Raw genomic sequence first — 24,538 nt, forward strand, 5'->3', positions numbered from 1 at the left:
CCAGGCACAGTGAGGGTGCAGGAAGACCCAGTACAGCATGTACAAGAAGTAAAAACCTCAGAGTCTGAAGGGGTCATAAGGACTATTCCTGTCTGTTTCTGGGGCATCTGAAACAGGATAGGATCAAAAAAATGTGTTTTTTTACAACCTCCTCTGCCTGCAACCACACACCTGCTTAACCACACCTGTATCAGCGCTGTTGGCTGCATGTGTTGGATTTCACACCTCCTGAATAGGCAACATCCAGATCTTACTCTCATTTGTATAGATTTTTACACATTAAGAAATGTGTTTTATTAATAGCTATCACTGCCAAAACTAATCTTCAGTTTGGAAATCAATTTTTCTTTACCTCTCTCAAGGACTTGTACTCAGATATGTTTTCTACTTAGATCTGAGCATTCTGCCCTTTCAAGTGTTCTAATAAACCAAAGATTTACTGTTAGAGTTCACAGTGGGTACAAGGAAAATTAAAAGAAAATTCTTTTTCGTTATCTTTTTTCAAAAGACTTCCAGTCCATCTTTGAGCTGTTCCAGGTTAGACTACATATATGCCAGGGCTCATCAGCCTGAGATGGAGTCATACATCACCTGGGAGAGAGACAGAAGCCACCTTTTCCACTACCACTAAGGATTTGTATATGCGGAAGAATAGTTCGAGTTTATTTGTAATGACCCATTAGAATAAGGCATGGGAAGATAGAAGTAGCTGAAAGGTTAGAAGGACGACTACTATTGGTTCTCTGCATCCCATTCTAGAAATAAGATCATAAACCACCTCTGCTTTCTTTACTTTCTGACCATTGACAATGGTTATGAGAAAATCTGTTTCTTTGACAATGTTTAGTTTCTTATTCATGGTCATTTTTGTTCTTGCTCACCTAGTAATTTCATTAACATGCCTTTATTGTCTTTTAGTCATGAATGTATTTATTTATCTTCTTATTTAATAACAGACTCTTTGATTAACCCAACACTTTCATCCTTTCTCTAATTCCCTTATGTACCATCTTTTATTTTCTGTAATTAATATTATTTAATTAATTAATTCCTTCTATCATAGTGTCCAGCAGTAAAACTTAGGTAAAAATGGTGGGAAGATGCTAAAATTTTGTTCAACAACCAATTTTTTTTATGAAATGAGATCACCACTTTGATCAAAACTGAGAATGACTAAAATGTTCATCCTTTTCTGCCAGAGTGACCACTGCCTGCCCTAATGAGTGGAACTGTTCTGATTTTGATATTTTTCCTTGTTGATATTCTCTATTTATTTGTAGTGAGGCAGTTGAACACCTTCATTGTCCAGGGTTTCTAAGTGCCTTTGCTACAAAGTCTGGATAATTTTTGCCCAAGCTTTCACCTGCTGTGGCTCTTCAGCTTTCGTTAAAAGGAAGAATAAATGCAATCCTGATGTGTCAATTTGGTATACCTTGTTTGCTAGGATTCTAGAGCCACTAGGGAGCTTTGAACTCTGGCAACAGGTTATTTTACTTCTAGCTGTTAAAACTCTTGAGGGAGAAACAGTAGCTATTCTGCTAGTAGACTTTCAGTGTCTCCAGTTAGAAAAGCTGATGTATTTTTTCCCTTGAAGAAGAAATTACTGTTGCTGCTCAAGAAACAGTATCTCAATGTGGAATGAATGGGTTTTACCCTGTTGTGAACTTCCCACTTTTGAGGAGAGTGACTAAGATGACTGTTGCAGCTGCAACAACATCTGGAGTCCTCAAATTACCTTGACACTAGTTAGCTGGATTTAGGCCTGAGTGTAGCACAGAAACGTCATTGTTTGTCTTGATGTTTCTGTTGTTCAATTAAGATTACTAATTATTTTAGGCTTACCATCCTCCCTTAATACTGCTGTCATGCTGTGGTAACAGCAGAGATAGTGGTAATTTGCTTACATGTGGATCTTGCAGAATCAGGTCATTCTGGAGTGATTTTCATCTCACTCTGAGAAAATCCAGAAAGTGGTACTCCTTGACTGCTCAGTCTGAAGGCATTTTTCACCCAGGCCTTATGATCATTGTTTTAACTTTCTCTAAGAAAAAGTAGAAAACCGCTGAGTAAAGAATTCCATGAGGGCTTCTGAAGCACCAGTGGTCTCAAATGGTGGATTGCCATTTGGCTGCAGGAGCTCACAGGAAAGGTCTTTCTGGTAACTGTATGCTGGAAGACTGGAAAGACAGGGACGAGATATTCAATATTCTAAGAAAATATTTTATTCTCATATGCATTTCTTGGGGTAGGCAGAGGAGGAGGGATTTCTGGGGAAACAAAGAGAGCACTTCCACTTCAGTTAACTTGTTAAAGATCACAAATTGTATTGTACCTGAAGCTCTCTCATTCACCCAGCAGCGAAACATAGCCCTAATGTCTACAAAATAAAAAAAAAGAAAAAAGGAATTAAAAAAGTACATATCTGTAATGAGAATGAGTCATATATTTCATTCTGAGCAAACAGAAAATAAAAGTATCTTCTATATATTTTCACCTCCTGTGCATCAGAACAAAGGAGCATCCATCTTACCTTCACCTGAGGCCAATGCAGCTCCCTGCCCTTTCTTGCACTCCCACCAGGTTAAGGCTCCTGCAAACTCTGCTGTGTAATAACATGAATGACAAGGTTCTGACATAACTTCTCTATTTGTGGAGAAGGCTAGATAGAGCCACCTATGTCATTCAAATGGTAGCTACAGTTCGTTTTACTCAGTGGGGGTTTACCCACCGTTTCAAGGCATCTGTGTGTCCTTTTAATAGTACAAAGAGGTACAAAGGGACTGTTGTATGGGTTGAAATCACATCCTTAATTCTTACATGTTTTTGTAATAGAACGGCATAATAGAAAGTTGCTCAATGTATTTTACTTGGGAATTGCAATTAATCAGAAGACTGTAAGGAGTCAGACCCCAAAACTAGTTTCAATACCATTTCCTTTAGTGAGTTTTACACATTACCTTTTCAATAAGTGGTGACAGGCAGTGCATTTCTGGGTGATTATAGCATATGTCAGGTGGGGTTAACGGGCACAAGGCCAGAGGGAAAGTGAATAACTGCTTGAGATGTACAGTAATCCCTTAGAAATGCACTGCCTTATTCCCTTCTGATTTTATAAAATGATGTTTATTAAACAACGTGATCCAAATCCTGAGGGGCACTAGACCTCTGATACTAATACTGAGTTCACCAGGAGACTTGATGCCAAATTAGTCAGGAAATAGGGTGTTTACATCAAGATATCCACCTAAAGAACCTATCCCTGGTATGCTTATTGTATCTATATCGCTAGTCTTGGAATGATGAATGATCCACATCTGGAGGCTAGGTCTTTAGATAATGGTAAATGCTGATTAACACTGGCTAAGGAACTAGCTCTTAATTTAATCCAATATGTTGATGTGGCAAGGTCAATAAATGACTGCAAATAAAGTGAGAGCCCTAATTTGTAGACTCTGAGAAACTGTATAAGTTGGAAAGATTGCTTAATCCGTGTTGCTTTTCTTGGCAGAATTTTGTAGACCATCTTCAGAAAATGGCAGTCAGTTCTGAGCTTCTGAGTGATGGGCTTTAAACTAGATCCTTTGTGTTAAGTCTCCTGTGTCAATTCAAAATTAACTGACTTGGCTTTTCATCAGTTAGAAAAAGAAATAAGACTAGATCTTCCCATCAGATTGTTTTCACTACCCACATTTCATCTATATTCAGAAACTTCACCCTACATATTTTAAAAATGTGTCAAGTTGGTTTTATGGGCAGTAGCATTATAATAAACTTCTCCAAACTTAATCAAGCTTTCTGATTTATTTGGATAGTCAATAGTATCTGATTTTTATTCCAGTGTGGATTAGACACAGATTCCTCATACTTTAAATTGATTTTTTTATCAGATGTCTTGTTTTTTAGGCAACCCCTTACTGAGTCTAGACTCAGATTTGGAGATATAATCATCTGTAACTTGTAACATCAAATGCATATATTATATATCCATTTAAATCAGGCAACTTGATCAGATTTGGAAGAAGTTATCATGACAACTTGTGTATGCATTATCACCTTGGCAGATTTCACAGTACGTAGGACAGATGTCATAGATAATTATGACTCTGATTAGTCCATCTCCATAGAATCCCTTTAGAGAGTTGTTAATCTCCAGGAAAAAACTCCCCAAACTCCATGGAGAATCCTCTCACCTCACAAATGAAGCAACAGCTTTTTCCAGAGAGATCTGAATCTGAGATTCTGAAATGCCACTTTGTTATTTGAAATTCTACAGTTTGTCTCTTGGCTTCTGCTTTCTGATGCAGAATGGCTATATGTTCTTGAAAAAAACAGTGAAGAACTCTGTTGGACGGATCATCTTGCATCCTGACTGGCTTTACTTAGTAGAGGATTTACTAAACAGAAAGCAAAATAAAAAAAAAAGGGCAGGGATAGCAGGACAGTGAAGAAATTATTACTTAAACTAGTTGTGACATTGGGTAGAGATGAAGGGAATGTGAGGAAACAGAAAAAAAAGGAAGAGACAGAGAAAAGAAGTAGTAAGAATAGGGCTAAAATCATCCAGCCATTTTGGGAATATCTGAAAGTTCCTCCTTTGACTCTGGCAGCTGAAATCTGTGGTTGAATATTTTCCCTCTGAATCCACATGACAGCACTGTAACAGCCCTAAAAACATGATAATTATTTCATACATTACTATGACCTTTCCTTGGAGAATGCACAATCCCTGGTGCCTGATAGTGCAGGTTACAAAAGAAATCACTTCCTTTTATTTTTAGCATGATTTACTTTGGAGAAAAGTTTGGAGGAGTCTTCTTGCTCCATGTATTTTCTCTGAGGAACATTTTGTCCAGTGGTCATTTCTGCCATTATGTGGTGAAGGTATACAAATTCCTCCTTCCTGAAGGACTAAGCAAATGCAGCAAACTATATGACACACTTGGATATGTCCATATCTCAAGAGAGTTGAAGACACATAAACCATCTTATTGAGCATTGTCGAGGTGGCCTTTTACTGTAGTGAGTCAGGTTTGCATTTTTTTTGAGTATGTACTTAATAGAGATTTAATAAGTTATGTTCAGTGTAGCAGCTAAAGTGCAGCTAATTATGAAAAGCATAGTGCTGTAGACCTAGCAAGCATGCAATAAAAACATCTATTACATAAATTGTTAATCCATAAAAAATGTGTTCCTGAGACCATTGGTATTTATTTAACATACAATTACTGTCTAATTTAATCTAAATTAAATGCCTGCTTGAGATGTAATTTGAAGTGTTACTGAGCTTCCTTCTCTGGTATTAAAAGCAAGAAATCAGCAGCTAATGCCTGGAGGCCAAATGTACCATTTAAATTCAGGTACCTCAACACTAACATTTGTAATTTCAGCCATTTGGAAAATGTTTTTCATAAGAATGTATTTGGCATTAAAATCTCCCTTTTCCCCTCACTCAAGGCCACGTCCAGCCAACTGAGTCAAACCTCTGACTTAATCCAAATGAAGTTTTGACTGAATAAAAGGTCCTGAATTAAGAGTTGAGAATAAAATGTGTTCTCTTATCATAGAACACAAGCTTTGCAAAAAGTCCCAGCTCCTGCTGGTGCTGGAAGGGTCATTTGACTCCTGTATGGACATATTTATTTAGGACACGTACCCTAGTGAGTCAGGAAGTTATGTAAAAACTGACCCAGTTAATTTTAGATGCTATTGTTGGAAGAATATCAATGAAAATTAATCAAATAGTCACGAAGGAACCACAGGGAAGGAGCACAGAACACTGGTGGGTAGAATTTTGGCAGAGATCATTACAACAGTTTTAATGAGAGGAAAACACATTCTCAAGTAAATTAGCGAGTAATGACATGATTAAATGGTAAATAATAGTTAAATACATGCTTGGAGGTCCAGGACAGAGACTGTGGAGTTTTTGTGTTTTGCATGTATTCCTTTCCAGGCTGCTCCAAGTATCCAGAGGAGCTCACCAGAACTCTGCCTGTAATTTAGGGTTGGGTTGTAGCTTTTAAGATACTGAAGCCAAAAGAGCTGTTGGGGCCCTGCTCTTGAGGCTGAGAAAGCTGAGGCTTTCTCCATAGCTCTAAAGCTTCGCCAACCTTTCAATTGTTGATTTGTCCTCGTTCCTTCACCAGCCGCCTCCAATGAGCAAGGGCCAGCACCACGGCTTTGTTCAGCCTGCCATCACCCAAAGAATGACTGTGCAGGAGACATCTGCTCTCCTTATGCACAGTGGTGGAGAGGGAAGGAGTCTCTTTTCTGCTGAGGCAGGTTTAGTCCCCACTAACTGGGTGTTTGCACATTTGCTGGCGAGCAAATTGAGTTGCATATATGACTGTTTATGCAAACACAGAGTGCTGTGGTGCTGGCTGGGAGTGCACCCCATCCATATGGTTCCTTTCCCTGGCTGCTGAGGAAAGGATGTGAAAAGAATAACATTCACAAGTTGTCTTCATTCTCAAATGTTTCTTTTACAAAATGGGAGGCTGTACATACAAACTCTGACTTGTTAGCTTCACTTCATCTAGCCGTAACACAACACATGGTTGTGTAATGAGTCTGTTGGAGGGGAACTGACCCAGATAAGAGGTATTTTACCTGCCTTCTGTTTCCCCCTTTCCATTTCAGGTACCTCAAAAACAACAAAACAAAACTGAAATAACTCTGGATTATCTTTTTATAGGGTTAAACATCTTTTCTTGGTTTTCAGTAAGAATAGGTAGAGTACAGTTGCTCCAGTGACTTTGGTCAAATGAGGCAGAAGCCTCACCCTTGCCATTCCTTGCTGCTTGGCAGAACTACAAAGAGTGTGTGGAGACCTTGTCTGTTATAAACAACAAAAAACCCCTGAGTCTTTACTAGGGCATCAGTCCACTAAAAGATGAATGGCTTGCTTAGATGGTAATTCAAGTGATTAGCACACTGTGTCCTTCAATAACAGCCTGACAGCTTGCTCAGTAGTATAATACAATATTCATTTTTTCTCTTCCTGCCTTTCTGCGATAGAATATTTTCTTACTTAAGTCTGAATATTATATCTCCTCCAATAATAGCACTGGAAGAGGAGAAAGGGTATAATTAAAAATTGCATGTTACTTTTGTTTTGAAAGTTTACATTTTTACTTTGAGGGCAAATAACAGGTCATATACTGTTATTTATGTCTCTAGTGCATAACATATTTAAAATGGTTACACTTTTAATCTAGTCTTTGCTTGAATGTACAGTTGTGCACCAACAGGTTTTTTTGTCCAAAAAATATAAAACAGTTGGTGAGTGGGAATTTCAGAATTAGTCAGTAGTGTTTTAATGTTGTTTCTTGTGGAAATCAAAGGTTAATCATAATATTTAATAGGATCATGGCAAATGAATGTTAAGTGCTTTTGCAAAGTTATACCCTGAATATCTAAATATGTGATCTGTGAAGGAAATAGGTACTTTTAAATTACAGAAATTATGAAAATAATAGTTGGCATAAAACCATTCTCACAATTTCCTGTCACACTGCATGAGCCTAATTTTAAAAAATGCTGCTACTTCTCTGAAGTACAAAGTCACTGAGTACATTTACAAGAAGATTTCAGCAGATACAGTAGAAGTGCCAAGAACTGCTGCTGATTTCTAGAAATTCATGAGAGTTGAAAGATCCAGGACTCAAAATGCTTATCTGACTCCTTTCTCACCTTAGAGTTGGCCAGTGCTTGATCTCTTTGTATCAGGGGAGATAATGGATTCTTTTAATGGTGCTTGTTACTATTTTCTTCTTGTTTTCCTTAATTATTTGGCATGAACTACAGCCCATCTTAAAACTATTATTTGACTGAGATTCCTTTCTTTCCATTTTCTTACTTCTGCACTCCAGGGGATTTCCTTGAGAAACTTATTATCTTTCCTAGGTTGCTGCAGTGACACAAGATCCAAGTTTCTTTATTAAGAATTTCCATAACTCATTCAGTCACCTGCAATGTTGGTACTGTTGGCTAAAGTCATTTCCTCACTTTCTAGCAAGTCCTTTACTTTCTCAGTACCTCAGTAAATACACTGAAGAAAGGCCCCATCATCTTAATTTGGCTTGGAAACACTTTTTCTTGTTACCGTGATCTCTATTAGGAAAGATGCTTTCTGTATGGCTCATTGCATCCTGATTCAGTCAGGGATGATTATTATAGCATTAATACTAGGAAAAACATTAGGAAACCAAGTAGACAAACTAATATTGTAACGATGTCTATGTGTTATGCTATGTGTGGTTGTCTAAAAGGAGAAAAAGGCATAGCAAGAGTCTTTACATTTATTACCACATATACCTCAGAAGATTACAATGTGGTGGTAGCAATATTTGCCGTCATAAAAAATTTTCAAAATGTGCAGAGGAAACATGATAGAGCTTTCTCTTCATAGAATCTGTATAACACAAAGGATAATGTTGTCTTAAAAGTGGTGTTGGATTCCTCACAGACCTAAAGAGTGAGTTACAGATGTGGGGAGCCTGTGTCTGTTCATTCTTCTTCATTTCCTCTAAATGCTGTATCTACGACTCGCTTTGCAGTCTTGGCACTCTCCTCTTATGAACCCACAGATCTCACGTGTAACATGCAGACAGAAATAAATCCAATAGGTAAAAGAAACTAGAAGTTGGCTAAAGATCAAAGGTTATCCTCATTCCACTCCTTCCTTCACTTTTATTATCCTGTCTAAATTTGGGTTTTTGTAGAGAGGATTGGGTGGGGGTTTTTTTGGTTTTGGTGTGTGTGTGTTTTGTTTTTTTTTTATTTCATGAGGAAAGGTTGAGTTTAAATGAGAGTTTAAGGTTTTATTTGTTTTTCAACCCTTTATGTAATTTAAACCACAGTGTAGTTACTTTGCTAGAATCAAGACTGCAGTACTTATAGGGTATAGAAGATTGTGCAGTGGCTCAAGGAAACAGTATTTCACCTCAAGTGTTCTGTGATCATCTATAGATGAAGTGGCGAGTAGAGGAGGTTTTGTTGGTTTGGGTTTTTTTGTCTGCACAGATAATCCAAATCTGGTATCACTAAAGTCCCTATTCTAAAAACAGTTGGATGTATGCTTAACAAAGTCCTAAAATATAAACTAAATTAAGCATAAGATTGATTGCTTGCCAGATCAAGCCTTAAATCTGTGTCTTGGAAAATTTGCTGGAAAATATGCTTGTAATTTTTAAAGTTCTTAATTTTCAATGGCCTTCTTCACTGGAACGTAGTAAAAAGATGTGGGTTTTCCTGTCTTTATAGAAGCCCAGGCTTTAGCAGGTACCTTCTAAGTGCTTTATATAAGGGTAGGAAATGCACTGGAATGAGAAGGGATGACCATCAGTAGAGCAACTAGTACAGACTAAGTGGAAAAGTTAAGAACAAGACATGATGTTTATTTAATGTCAATAGCTTCAAAACTTTATTTATCATTACTTGCTTAAAAGAGATTAAACAAAAACAATAGCTGTCCTAGGAAACTACCACAAAAATTCTTTCAAAAATCCTCACTCCAAATTGACACATTTCATGCAATTTTTCTTGTCATTAAAAATGTAATAAATTAATTTTACTTGAATCACAGATGAAAACTTTGTGGTAGTGTTTGTGTAGTTATAGATCACCACAGAAAATGAAGTACTATCATTTTTGGCTATGGTGTAGAGTTTCTTAGAACACTGTTGGTCAGGAATGAGGAATACTGGTAGAGATAGCTACAAAGTTCTGGACAGTTTCAACTTACACCAAAAACCTCGAATCAAAATAAGTGATCTAGTTGTTAGTGCTGCTTCCAAAAACACTTCAAGATGGAGCTAAGAGGTAACATATGTTTCCACTATCTTTCAGTCCATGGTTTTATATTCTGAAACCCCAAATACAAAGGAAGAAGCAATTTGTAAATAAAAAAAATATTTCATCATCTTATTTAAAAAAAAACCCCAATTATTTTTAATTATAGCACTATAGTTGAACTACAAATATAATTTTTCCTATCGATGATAAGTGACCAGAGTTATATCAGATCTCTCTAATGACATAGGTGTATGTCACACATATGCAAATAGCAAGAGAATCCAGGGTGATAACGGTTAATGAAGGTAAGAAGAGAGACAACCACATGTTTCAACTAATCTCCAGCAATGAGGGATCAGCATGAGTGACATTATCTCACATCTGCCTCCAAACCATCTGGTGTGGGCCATGGTCAGAAACAGGATACTGGACTAAGTAAATCCTATGCTCCCTGTACAATATTTGAGAGCCTTCTACGTTCTCATGCACCAGATGTGAAATATGCCTGTAACATCTATTCTGCTTTAATTATTTGCACTATTGTATTTGAATACTAGGTTTTGGTCACCTAACCAAGCAATTGCTGAAGTTAGCGGATGGCCGTGTTGTGCTGGCACTGGAGGGAGGACATGACCTTACCGCCATCTGTGATGCATCTGAAGCCTGTATAAACGCCCTTTTAGGAAATGAGGTAAAACATAAATCATACTAGGTGGAGAGAATGATCCAAGTTTGCTGAAGCTGCTATCTTTGATATTGTTTTAGTAACAATGGTGTCAGTCTTTTTTTCATTTGGCATAAAACCCATGGAATTTGAACATGTCTTAGAAATGAGCAGGCCTCAAATGAGCTGGTTTGGATAAATACCTCTAAATTGGATTTTTATACAAATCCTTTAGTATATGCCTAAATTATTCCCAGTTCTGAGTAATATTTAATACCTCCAAATTGCTTTTAGTGATGTGCTGAATACAAGACTTGACAACATTGTTAGTCATTGGTGTGCATATTATCTATTAGGAATGGACCTTTAAGCCATCTATTGTGGAAAAAAAAAAGTCTTTTGCAAAGTATCTGGTAATCTTAGGAACTAGATATTGCAAAGGCATATTTTTTTCAGTATTTTGACACGTAACTTTTGAAACATTGATAAAAATGTGTCAAAGATTAAAAAAAAAAATTAACTTAAAAGTGAAGATTCAGGTTGATCTCTCTGTAATTTAAATGAAGTTTCCAAGATTTTTCAAGCACTGTATATATTATTTAACAACTTTTGAGAGGAGACTGTAAGACTAAGTAAATATGAGTATGTGCCATTTATGTACACAAATGCAAGATAAGCATTCATATTAGTGAATTTTTTTCTGCTTTCCACTAGAAAATAGCTTTTCTTCTATAGATATGCTGAGAAGGAAGACAAACTTGCTGAACGTGCAGCCAAAATAATTTATGAAGGGACAAAAGCCTTTACCATAAATTGTGAATTTTGCAAGATCTTGTTATAAAGTACAGTGTGTTACCTTTTTTTTTTCCCCTCTGGGGAAGTGTTAATAGCTATGTAATCCATCCAATCAAATGTATTAGTGCCAAATTGCAAGCTAGTCTACCAGTTCCCTTCCAGTTCAAGACTTCATACCTATGTGAATAAGGTGAAATAACATATCTTCTAATGGATGTTGAATAGAAAGATTTTCTTAGTGTTCTTTTCAACCTTTGCTTTTCATCTTTATGACACATCAAGAACAATATTTTAATGCTTATTATTTTTTACGTTATACATACAATGACTAAAGTGTTAGCTTCTTCAAAGATAGTCTCAGAAATGTAAACACCAAAAAAAAAAAAAAAGGAGAAAAAAAGCTTTTGTTGGGTTTTATCTGCTGTCACCTTTGACAAGCTCCACAAGGAAAGTTTTCCAGTGTGGTGCTATGTGCTACTGAAAAAGCCACTCAGCTGAAATATGGATTCTGCAACCCAGTTTGAAGCATTTGACAATCTTAGTTAATGCAACATTGCCTTCCTGATTAGCTGCCATGCCAGAGCACTCTTATTGATAGTTCTGTTGTCATCTTCCCTAGGAGAGTAACTTATAACATCAGTGGCTTTTCATAGCCCTTCTAAACTCATTCCTTGAAATTTGCACCCTTTTGGGGCTAATGCGAATGGTACGATGCTGATGATGTGATGTGTCCTCCTATGTGTAGGTGCCTGGGTCCCTCTATTCAGTTGTGACCATTTGGTGGTGCTACCCATTTATGAAAACTGCCTTATTTTGTTTTAACACTGTATCACACCCAACTATTTCTGCTGTCACTGAAATTATCCAAGATAAAATACTGATTGTGAGAAAAAGGAATTGGATAAGTGTACTGGAATAAAGACTTTCTTCCATTTTAGAGTAATTAGAGACCAGGAAATTAGATAAATTGTGAGTCTATCTGTTTGCAAAATATAGCAAAGTAAATTTTGGGAGAGACAAAAATTCACTAGCTGAGAATGAAGACAGAAATAACTGTGCAGCCATTTTTAATTCACTTGTAAAAGAACATGTTCCTTAATAACTTGGGATATCTCATGGAATAAGCATTATTCTGATGTGCTCTTACAGCATTTTCTTCTGGGACACGCATCAAATGGTCTGGTGCAGCATAATTTCAAAGACACAATGTGCTATGGCTGCTAAGAAGAGAAAAGCACTCCAGAGAGGATGTTTTTACCAAGACTACCATAAGAAACTGTCATTGACTTAAAAGAATAAGTAAAGGTGTTACCAAGGAGCAGACATTAATGAGGAAGTCTGATACCTAGTTAGCGGTTAGAAATCAGCACATCTGTTGACATCTATAGATTTATGGCAGTATCCACCACATGGCCCACAGCATATACATTGCTTGATTTCAGCATACTGTTCATGAACTTGCACAGCAAATTCCAAGCATGTTCTGCTCAGGACAGAAAAAAACTTTTTTCTTTAAACAACCAATTACTGTAATTTGTGGATGCATTCTTCCCTGAATGCAATTCTTTACAGGTGATTAATAGGATAATTAGAACCTATTATCTGCCTTCACTTTTACAAACAGTGGTATGTAGTGCAACCCTAATTTAAAAACATTGGCAAGATGAACTTCAGTTCTAAACACTACACATATAATTGAACTCAAATTAGAAAGGTTGGGAAAAGCCTTTGTGAGGTACCCTGCAGTTTGTCAGATGTATTTATTCATGTGCTGAGGATTAGAATTCATAAACATTTTGCAGAGCTTTTTGAAAACTTTTTCTTTTGTTTTGTTGGTTTTGGCCAGGACTTGTCAATACAAAAATCCACTGTGTCATATGTTCTATTACCAGTAGAATAACATTTTTTAAAAAAACGGTAAAACCAGCCACAACTTCCAACTTTCATGGAGCACTGGTCTGATATATAGAGGTAATATCAAATTTGCAAGTCCAAAATGCTTTCTTAATTTCTCTCTGAGCACCAAGAAGAAAAACAGTTTGACATCCAAAATACATAAATTTTGTTCTTGTTTATGTATGGCTTATAGCTTAGTGATTTTTTCAGCAAGACAACTTCTCAATCTTCTCTTAAAAAAATGTGAGTGAAGACACTAGGAAAAGAATGCCCTATCAAATTAATCTTCTTTAAATAATTGGAGCATGAAAGGACTTAAGAATTAATGTAGAACTTAGAAGAGATCCACACCCTTTCCGATCAGCAGCTGGAAAGCAGGCAAGACACCCTATAGTATCTAAAATGGCTGTATCTAGTTTGGTTGTGTGATTCCCTCCCTAAATAATGAGCAAATTAAAAAGGAAATTAAAGAATTAAAGTTAAGGATAAATTTTATAAAGATAAATTATTAATTATAAAGTTTACATATAAAATTACTTTTAAAATATTTTGATATCTTAGGTTTTTCTCTCCATGCTTCTGTCTACAGAAAATTTCCATGTCACTTCAAGAAAAATCCATTTGACCATTTGCAGAGCTAATTAGGAGCACTGTAGGTTATCTCCTTGGAAGGAAATCTTCCTAAGAGGTGAGAAGAGATTAAGCAGTTGGATTCCCTTGAAATCCAAAATGTAAACATGGAAAACCTTCTGGAAGGTGAAAAAGCAAGATGAGCATCAGTTGCCTTAAACTAGTCCTGAATTTTCTCAACATGATTTGTGAACTTGTCCATTAAAAGAGCATCTGTCAAAACAAAGGAAAAGATAGATTCAGATAATTGCAAAAAAGACGTTGCTTTTAAACATAAGCATTTCTGAGATTATGATATACACGCTTAAAATTAATTATTTCATTTATCTACAGTTTTTCAGAGATTGGTTATATAGTTTTAAATACTCATTTTTAAGTGTATATAGTATACATATTACTTCAATTAAGAAAACCATTAAATTTTAGGATTTGTATCTTATTCCAAGAGGTTTGTGAAAATTGGGTTGAATATTGAGATTTTCCCCCAAAATCTTCGTTGCAGAGTGTGGAAGTTCCACACTATTTTGTCGATCCTAGCTTTGGTGCTATAAGACCTCTGCTATGACTTTTGGTGTCAGGTGGTGGTGAGTGAGGCTTCTCTAGACATGCAAGGATAGGATCTGCTTTCTTTCCTCCACATTACTTTTGAAGAGTCATTATTTGGATCTAAAAAGTCCTTGGGCTTAAGTTTTCCTTGAGATCAGTATGCTAAATCCTGCATCTTATTTCCAATATAACTGCATTCAGGTAGGGACTTTTCTGCAGACAGAAAGAGTAAGGAAGGATTTCTTCAAACACAAAACTCTTTGTGTCAAAAACTACGGATTTAGCTCTTCCTTCATCCCATCCCTTTTCAAGCAGCCAGGTGTGATATTTCCATGGGACACAGAAGTCAGTCTAGCATCATGGTCCCTCTGGTCTGTCTCTAGGTTTGGGCAGTGTCTCTTAGCTCTCTGTCGTACAGCAGTTTGCTGTGGTCTATAACAAGTGATAATTAGTCACAGGCGGGGTCATGCTCTTCTTTGCACAGAGGAAGCAGAGAAGTGCAGTCCACAGTGTGCTCTGCCCAGCGGGACCCTGCAACAAAGGCACAGAGAGGATGCATGTCTGTTCTCATTGACTGTGGCGGCCAACGCTGAATTTGGCCCTAAGTGTGAAAACATTTTTAAGTGACTAAATTTAACATCTTCTAGTAAATATTCTTCTGGCTTGAATTTCAGTCTGAAGCAGAATTTGACAAAACATTGTGATTGGTTGGCTCCCAAGCATGCTTGAAAACTTACACCGGACAATTTTCTTGCAGAGTGTGAAGTATGTGCTTCTTTCTTGCAATCTGTTGAGCTGGCATTTAGGAGGGGATGGTAATTTAAGTGGAAAGCTCGTACTCTGCAGCTTTCCTGCTGATGATGAAAAGTTGGAGTTTTCTTCTTTGTGGAATTCAGTGTGAATCTGGGACTGCTTGCCAGCTAGGCAGCGAGTTCTGCCAAGAGGTCCTGGACTTCATTAAAAGAGGTTATTTACCAGAACAGGTAAGCATTCCTCTCTTCAAAATGGAAATATTCACGGAAATGAATATGATCTGAGATGAATTTTAAATTGCATGGTAAACTTTCTCACAATCTCACATCCTCATTGTTAATCTGAGCCTAATAGTAGAAAATAATTAAAACTGAGTCTGAGGCAACTGTCAACTGCTGTTGGCATAAACCCAGAGTATAGAAAGAAAGATTTTGATGGGATAGGAAACTGGAGCAATGTATGTGCCAGAGGTCAGCGTGGTGACATCAAAGTTCCCAAGGTGGGCAGTGCTAGTCAGTGAGTACTTTGGCTGAGGAAACAGAATATTCTGATTCCAAAGTTACATAATGCCAAGGCATCACTTATTTTTCAGGGACTGATAGGTACTAATGACCCGTTGTATTTTTGAACTTACTCCCTGCTGAAATGTGTTTTGTTTATATACTACATTGTAACAGTGGATCACAAAAATACCCGCCTGAAGTGTTTTATGTGTAATCAGAGAGTGCAGTAACTTTGAGAAGATTGCTTATACAAGAACATATAATATGGAGGACCTGTGAGATCTTCTAAATTAGTCCTCTGTACTCATAGCCAACTTTAAGAGCAACAAAGCTCAGTCTTTGTGCTGATATGCTTTTTACACAGTGTAACCAGAAGAGGGTGGTTGTAGCGCTTCCCCCTGCAACCCTGGCATCCCTGAGGAGCCCGTTTGCCTTCTCCCCTTTCTCTGCTTCTGGCAGGACTCTCCATGCTTCTTACCTTATGCTTGCACTTGCCTCATTTGTCAGTAATCTCTAGCTGCAACAATATTCACTGAAGCTAATCTTGGTGCTTTAAAACATGACAGTGCTAAGGACTGTGCGGATATTGCTAGAATTTTCAGCTCAGTACAGACTGCTGTAGTTTCAAATTCTCTCTGCGTTCCCCAGGATCAATTCAGATCCCTTTCTGGGCACATAAAATTTCCGTCATTAATTCCTTCTTCAAACATTTGTTGATATGCCTCTGGTAGATTTAGGCAGCCCAAGTGATTTTTGCCCATTTACATTGTTTTTCCTCTTTTGAAAATGATTAGTGGGCACAGTTTCTACTTTCATCTGCTACTTTGGGCACAAAAGCCCAATTCAGCCACATATAAGCTTTGGAAATGTGACCCTTTGTGACTGATCTAAACTGCCTGTACCGTGGTTTGGTTATTTCTGCAGACTTGAGCTGTTCTTCTCTGAAAGATTTCTTTCCTGATGGTATATTTCCAGTGCTCTTTTCAGCTTTCTTCCTGTTAGCCTCTAGATTTAATACACTTCATGGTCTGAATGCCAGTAAGAGTAGGAGGGAAGGTGATGCTGCCATATATGCCAGGTGTAGAGTGATTTCTTTTGTTCGGTGTTGGGTCTAACTGCTGATATTTTCCAGGGACACCTCTACATCTATACAGTTGTATCCAACCAGTGGATAACTGCCAACAGAAATCATTCTTTTGAATGCAGACAGTCTCATTTCAAAGTGTGTAGAAATAGCTGACATAACCCACTGTCTTTATTTCTGCAGTGTTTTTGTAACGGTACTGCATTTTGGGCTGAGCAGGGTATATGATGTAATGAACTTTCTTGTGGAGCCTGATAAAGTTGCCCTGATATGAAAGAAGGTCTTAGGTCTGTCAGGCTATCCTTAAGAGTGAGGAGACAGAATAGCTCAGGAATCTGCTTCAGCCAAGCTTGATATAGAAAATGAAATTTTTGTGGAAAAAAGAGTTGAGGAAATGATCAAACATAACCATTATACTCACATCACCTACAAATCTGTTAGTAGAGCTTACAGACGGAGTAATGATTGGGAGAAGTATTGAATGTTTTACTCTTTCTTTAAGGATTCATCAGCTTTAAGGATTCATGTTGATTTCTAAAAACACAGCTGCCATTTCTAAATATTCACCTGATATGTCTAGATATTCAAGTGCAGCCTACTTAATAAAAAAATTATTTCTATACTGATAAATAAAGAGATGAGTTTTATAGATTAAGAAATATCAAACCTTCTTTTTTTTCTTTTGGGTCCTGCAAAAATCCTACTCTAAAGAGGGCATCAAAATATCCACCTTTTACCAGAAAATCTCCTCTAACTGTATCTGCATCAGTTGTTCCCAGCTTAATACTTAGTACAAAAGGTCTGCGTAAAGAATCTTGAGGTATTGAAAGGGAAAAGCAAGACACAGCTCTCACATATTGCAGTCTGGCAATTCCATAACTTTTACTATTATTCCTACTGCTATAGGTTGGAGCTATTTTGTTCTGTTTCAGGGAAGTGAATTGGTCATCAAAGCCTTAGGAACTAGGAAATTGTCAAAACAGAACCATAAACTACTGTTTGCTTCCCCTTATGTGTTCCTGTAACCAACACAACTAAACAGACCTTCAGTTTTGTACTCTTCCTGGACAAATGATAGATTACTTTGAACAGAAAATGACTAGTGAAAAAGCAAATGCTATTTATCAAGGTATAGATCATTGGTTTAAAATCTATAAAGCTTGATCTGTTGGTGGGCATTTTTGCAGATACAGAGTTTCCCCACAGGCACCTGCAAGAGTTACCAAATAGAGTAACCTATGAAGATCATAAAGGAAATGTGGTTCAAGAATTGCAAATGTATCTGTAAATATTATTTGTATTGTAATTGCTGCCTTTGTTCTAATCCACGATGCATATTAGATAGTAACAATCTTCCTTTGCACGTTGGCCTCTTTGGTAAAAGGTAGAGCTGGGACCCAGTCAGGTCCAACCAGCACTTCTCTGCACACTTGTTCACTGTGCAGAATGGAATAATTTATGCTATTTGAAAACAAAACATAGTGCTATTGTTTCTAGCCATAAGAAAGTCTTCCAGCTGCAATGCCATATGGACTTCTAAGGCAATAATGACATGAACAGTCCTGTTCATTTTAGTTACCAAGACTCCAAAAGACTGGTGATATTTGCAATGTCTTTATTGCTGACAGGCATTCACTGCTGATTGTAACAGCAGGATCCCAGAAGTTCTGGGATTTGTAGCTGAGCTTGCTTAAAATAGCACCACTAAGGGAGTATCCACACTGCAGTTACTTTCCACTTTATTTGCTTGGATCAAAGTTGATTTTATCTTGTTGGTGAGTAGCAATGCAGCAGTAGCAATCTGAAGGACAATATATGATGGCTACTGAACTATTAACTTCACAGAGGAAGCTCCTTGGGTGGGCTTCACTTGACCTAGTTTAAAATAGACCCAGGCATGCTTAAGAAAGGAGTTTTGTCTGCAGTACAGATGTCTCCTGTCAACGGTGGTTGAACTTTCTTAGCTTTAGAGAGGAGAGATTGGTATTGATAATGCTCTTTTTGGTCCACCTTGACACAGTTGCTACTCCTCAGGAAGCACGCCTGCACACTCAGCCGTGGCAGCCTATGTGGGGAAGCAGAAAAAGTGGCTGGATTCTAAGCATAGTTCAAGGAGAATATAGTTGTTAGAGTGAAAGAAGAAACATTTAGCCTAAACAAATTTTTAACCTTTTTCTAGGAGAAAATGTGTGGAGGGTGGATAAAAAAATCTCACGTGAGTGAATTTCAAAATACAGTTTGCTTGGTATATCTATCCATTTCAGGACAAAAATAACTGTGCAGTAGCTGAACACTTTGTGCTAATGCAGCCCTACTCAAAGAATGTACAATTAAAACTGGCTAATTAAAATGCAGCTGATTCTATAAAAAATTTACTTAGAGAACTCTTACTGTTGATCTGCATAACCCTTTTTTATCTACTGCTGTATTTGAAATTAATGTAAAGTTAGTAAAAGCAGCTGTGTTTTATGGTTTCCCCCTATAAACCTTAAAATGTGTAAGATGGTTAGATGTAATAACACCAGAAAAATAAAGATAATAGAGTGCACACTTTGGTTCCAGTGCGGCTTCAGCAAGGTTTTGTTTGGAGTGCCCAGCTGCGTATACAGACGCAGTGGAATTTGGTTTGTGAGGAACCTACAAAAATTACACAAATAACTAGCATTTTTTTAATGAATAATACACAGACATGCACCTGCTTCAGAGACTCCATAGATTAGTCTTGCAGCCAATAGAAAAGCCCCTTGGAATTCAATTACATGGCTGGAAAACAGAAAACAAAATCATGGCTATACATTTAGAACTGATATCAGCAAAATGTTAACCAGTTCTTGGGCTGAGTTTTTCCTGAGGATTAGGTTGTTTCAGTTTGTTTTATGTCTCTGTGGCTTATTGAATATTTATATTATTCTATTCTATTCTTTCAGCTGGAGCCTCTCCCGGAAGATGTTGTTCACCAAATCCCCAATATGAATGCAATAGCTTCTTTGAAAAAGACCACTGAAATTCAAAGTATGTTTCTCAGTTTGAGTTGGTGGGTTAGTGGGTTTGGATTAATTTTTTTATTATTAATTAATGTCATAGACATTATTGTTTCAGAGAAAAAAAGTGGGCAAATGTTTTATTTATAAACTGACATGTTGTGTCTAATATATGTATATGTATGCTTTTATTTTTGTTTCTTTGACATCTCTTTGTTTCTGCTATGTATTTATCCTTAAAAAAACTAACACACTAAAATTATTTAGAGATTTCTGATTCCTGAATATTCCCAAATCTTTTTATTCCAGAGCAGCTTGAATGAAACAAATGCTGGTCAGTGAGGGACAAGAACAGACAAGTAAACTAGAACTCTAACAAATAGTTTCTTCAGATTCTGTTTGTGCTGCTCTTTACAAGGTACTCACTTTGAGATGCATAGGAGCTTGAGATAAAACTAAAAAGCTCAACATGGGCGCTGATCCATGCAAGAATACTAAAAAATACATTATTCTGTTTCTGGTGCAGAGGGTACGTTATAGCTTCACTTTTGTGCCCTGACCCTAATCCTTTATTACCCAGATGCTTCAGGGCATTTGCTTACTGAAGAACTTTCTCTATGCCATAAGTTGCTTAATCCAACTGAGCACACTTCCCTTAAGTTCTCTCACCTTCTGTTCTCTGCCATTTCACCGAGGCAGTGGGAGCTTCCTGACTTCTAATGTTTGCTGGCTCCTTAACAATAAAAAATGGATAACAAATGGTCTTCTTCATGTTAGATGAATCACAAATAATTGGGATTCATCTACATAAAATAAATTCAGTTTTTAAAAGGGACACCATACATTATCCACTGATCATGCAGTACTTTTCAATCTGATTTGAGTTGTAAAGTGACAAAGAAAATTCATTGTAGGCATATAATTCATCCTTCATATCCAGTAGATACCTATATATGCAAATGCTCTAAGTAAATCAGCTTTTTATTATATATTCCAGTAAATCCTTTTTACTGAGGGGTATGTCCTAGTGTGTCTCATGAGTTAAAATTCCATGTTAGTAATCTGTTAATGATCTGGTAGGAGTCAGCAAGTTAAGGTGACTCATGTACTGTGCAAGATAGAAAAGATTTTCAATTTATAGTAAGGACAGAATGCTGCACACAGGCCACAGACATGAGGAAAGAAGATGCAATTCTGTTTAAAATAAGACGTACTTAACAGAAAATGCATCTGAAGCCAAAAAAGGGTGAATTGAGAAACAAACAAAAAAATGGCTCTAGAAAGGCACAGTGTCTTTACTAGAAACACACACAAATGATGGCAATTGAGAGAGAAGGGGTGGATTTAGGAACAAATATATAGTGTAAGTCTGAAAACATAGTCCAGAGCTCTGCAGAGTGACTTAATTTTGCCACACTTAGGTTTGAGCTGAACCAGTACAGTCCTGCAGTCCAGTGGGCTGTTCTTCGTAAACGTAAGTCTGGCTGCTTGGGGTTTGGACCTATTGATACTCAATATTCTGCCTTTTCTTGCAGATATTACCTAAAAAGTTATGTGTACCTTGTTTTGTCTGGAAAGAGACCAAGTATTAGAAAGGAATATGCTTGGATGACAGAAAGGGGCTCTGAGGAAGTTCAGTGTAGCTTTATGGATGATTCATATTTAGATCTAACTAAGAGAAGCAAGTGTATGTGGAATATTATGGGGAGTTATGCAGCCCAGAGAGCATTAGGCTGTGAAATAGCACCTGAAGAGATACTGAGAAAACCTGATTTGTTTGGATCTTTGTTTGCGTGTATATTGGGTTTGTTTTTCTGTGATCTAACTTTCATAATGAATGTTAGCAATATTTTAGTCCAAGTAAGTCCCTCCTCTGTGCTCTTTGCAAAAAATTGAGGCTACAATACTTAGAAAATAAGAAACAACTTTTTTCTAACTAAAATAGAATTTGTATAAGTGTTTTGTATGTGACAGTGATCCAGAGATCGTTTGGAAATTTAATACATTTGGAAATAGCAGTTCCCACACTCATGTAATATGCTATTTCTAAACAATCCTGTTGAATACCACCCCCAAACACTTTTTTTTCAAGCAAGCCATGGTATGGCATGTCCAAATCTGTCTATGAAAGGCAATTACAAATGCCTGTAACAGTGACAGAAACATTCCCTTTTATTATTTCCTGGTAATAATCAGTGCTCCCACAAATCTTTGAGGGAGACTTAAGCACATTTTCATGCTGAAAGCCAAAGCATACCTAGAAGACTGATTTGGTTTCATTGTTTTTTTCTTGCAAGCCGTGATTGCTCATGTTTTGTATGAATGAAACCAGCAGCATGCTTCATTCTTTCCCCTGAGTTCCACCAAGTTCTTCTCAATGAATGTAACAGGACCGGTAGAATTTCACATTCCAGTAGAGAACAGCAGAAATGGCATTTTCAGAGATGTGAGCAATTTGAGGCAGATGCTTTTTGAGCTCATTTAATTGTCAATCCACAACATACCTAGAACTTGTAACAAAGCTCCTTTGCAGCTGCATGCTGTGATTGCCTCTCCATTCCACAACACCTTGCCGGCAAATCTTTCAGCTGAACACAGATTCAAGGCCTGTAGGTTTTGTGTACAACACATAAATGTTGTCCCAGATAAAAAGGAGCTTGCAGAGCTGTTCTGCTTACCCCAGGTGTTTGTAAAGTAGAGTTTTCTGACTATAAAGAAAAACCTCTTGTTGCTTTTTCACAAGCATCGCAAAGCTCTCTTTGCATGAGGTACCTGCTGCTACCTGGATGCTGTTCCTAACTGGGACTGCTTTAAAATTTCCTCCCACAAAACCACAAACACCTTGCCACGTACTTCCTTTCTCCAGGACCCTCCACTGCAGTATAGGTGCTGCCACCTGCCTCCTGGCCTGACTTTACTCTCTTTCTTTATCACTGAAGCCCCTCTCATAATTCTCAATGCATGGAAACAAGGAAAATCACCAATCACATGGCAGTGAAGGGCAGTTAAATGGGCACAGAGAGCCCACTAATATGCTTGAATTGGCCCTGAGTTTAATGTTACAAGAAAGTCAGGATTCAGGGGGCAGCTGGTGTGTGAGCCTGTGTGTGAATGAACGAATGTGATGTAGCAGTCCTCACTGATGCTGTTTTATTGTTGCTGCAGGAGAGCAACACAGTGGTAGCTGGGTACTAATATTTTATTTTATGAATAAGAGCCCTTGAAAACTCCAGCAGTGAACATGGGTTCATTTCTTTTATAGGCAAGAGGGGGTATTATTCCCATGCCAACAGATTTGATTTTCTTGCACATCTGTTTCTGCAACAAAACCCCCACCCACTCTGTGAACATTTAGCTCATAAATTATAGGGTTTGAATTGGGTGTATATTGCAAAGACTGACTTTTGCACATATGATCTGTGAGAACATTGTGGAATGCTCATATAACTTTTTTGTTTGTTTTTAGTGTATTTTTTAATGAATAGAGAATATGGTCTCTGAGCACAGTAATAATAGAGAATATTTTTGTCTTGTATTTATAAAATTTGCCAGGCTCCAATCATTGAGCCTACTGTTATGTACATAACTTTTTAGCTCTGTCTTTCATGTTTTTGGAGCAAAGCCAAACTCCTAACACTTAATCTCAACTTTGTAGGATACTTAATACACTTTACATTTTATCCCCAGAAGGTCCCCGTTATTTAAAGATTCTGCTAACTACTCAAACGTGCACACTATTAGAGTTCAAAGAAACACTCTGGCCATGCTCACTGGTTGTTCTTGAAGATTGACTTGGGCTTTCATCTTGCAATGATGTTTTTGAATAAAGACATTTTCAGGCTTTATTGACAGCTGCTTTCTCACTGGAGGGAAAAGTTCATCTTTCCAAAAACCTGAAACTGTGTGTTGAGAGCTGTGTTACCAAAGAAGTGGTTTTCAGCAGCCTGTGTGCAGCACAGGCAGCACCATTGCTGGCCTGGCCTCCCAGCTGTCAAAGCCTCCAACTACCCTCTGGATAAGCACCTCAGCTCAGCCCACTGCCCAGCTGCCAAAATCCTCCTTTTAGTCCTCGGAAAAGTCCCCTACTTGATCCCCACTCTTTCACAGCTGTTGAAACCCTCTGTCTAATTCCCAGATAAGTACCCTGATCCAACCTCTGCAGCAGCTGCTGAAAGCTTCTTGCTAAACACTGAATAAGCTCTGGTCCAGACTTCCCAAAGCTCCTAATTCCCAGGTGTCATCCACCTGGCAATTAGAGAGCACTCAGTGTTTTGCTGGACTATAAGAAATATATATGTAAATTCTTACTTGTTCATATGGCTATCAATAATCAACCTATTTTTTAATAGCCCTGCAGTAGCAGACAATTTTATATGTTGAGAATGAGTCACCTGCCGTTATTGTTTGTGTCTCTTGAGGACCTTCTTCCGTTGCAGGCAGAAAGCTGAAAATATTCATGTTTTTAATCCAACGCTGTGTTTTTACACAGCAAATTTTACGCAGCAAACCAGAAGTCTCTATTCCTTGTGATACCTGGCAGCTTTCCAGCAACAGCCAGTTCATATATGAAAGTTTTAAATAAATTATTGTTCTAGTATACGCCCTGAGGTTGGAGGAGAAAGAACATCCAGGACTAACAAACCTGATTGTTCTGGCAACACCACTTCAGTCCGAGCTGGCATTTCTGACTTTTTTCCTTTTCAAGACGGTGCTGTGTGAGCACTTTGTACAATAATGTGCATTTTTCTACATTTTGCTGTGTATGCATCAACTTTCTGCCATATGAGAGCTTCTAGTTATTAGCCCTGCTCTGAACTCTCTTCACCTTGCGTAGATAAAGGTGATAGCCTGCCTGACAATCTGTGTTCATTAGTCTGTGTGTTACTCCTCC

The 24,538-nt window shown here is 37.5% G+C and overlaps 1 protein-coding gene across 13 annotated transcripts in view; it reads left to right on the top strand.

Moving 5' to 3' along the window:
- The window catches only part of HDAC9 (histone deacetylase 9), a 456,848-nt gene that overhangs the window by 418,780 nt on the left and 13,530 nt on the right, over positions 1 to 24,538 (top strand). For all 13 annotated transcript variants that reach the window (XM_027639053.1, XM_027639054.1, XM_027639060.1 and 10 more), the window contains 2 exons: positions 10,353 to 10,486; positions 19,594 to 19,678. In XM_027639053.1, coding sequence (XP_027494854.1) covers positions 10,353 to 10,486; positions 19,594 to 19,678 — 219 coding nt within the window. The remainder of the gene's footprint in view (positions 1 to 10,352; positions 10,487 to 19,593; positions 19,679 to 24,538) is intronic.

The sequence above is a fragment of the Corapipo altera genome, unplaced genomic scaffold (assembly GCF_003945725.1).
Source record: "Corapipo altera isolate COAL_440 unplaced genomic scaffold, ASM394572v1 44, whole genome shotgun sequence".
In the NCBI taxonomy this organism is placed as follows: domain Eukaryota; kingdom Metazoa; phylum Chordata; class Aves; order Passeriformes; family Pipridae; genus Corapipo; species Corapipo altera.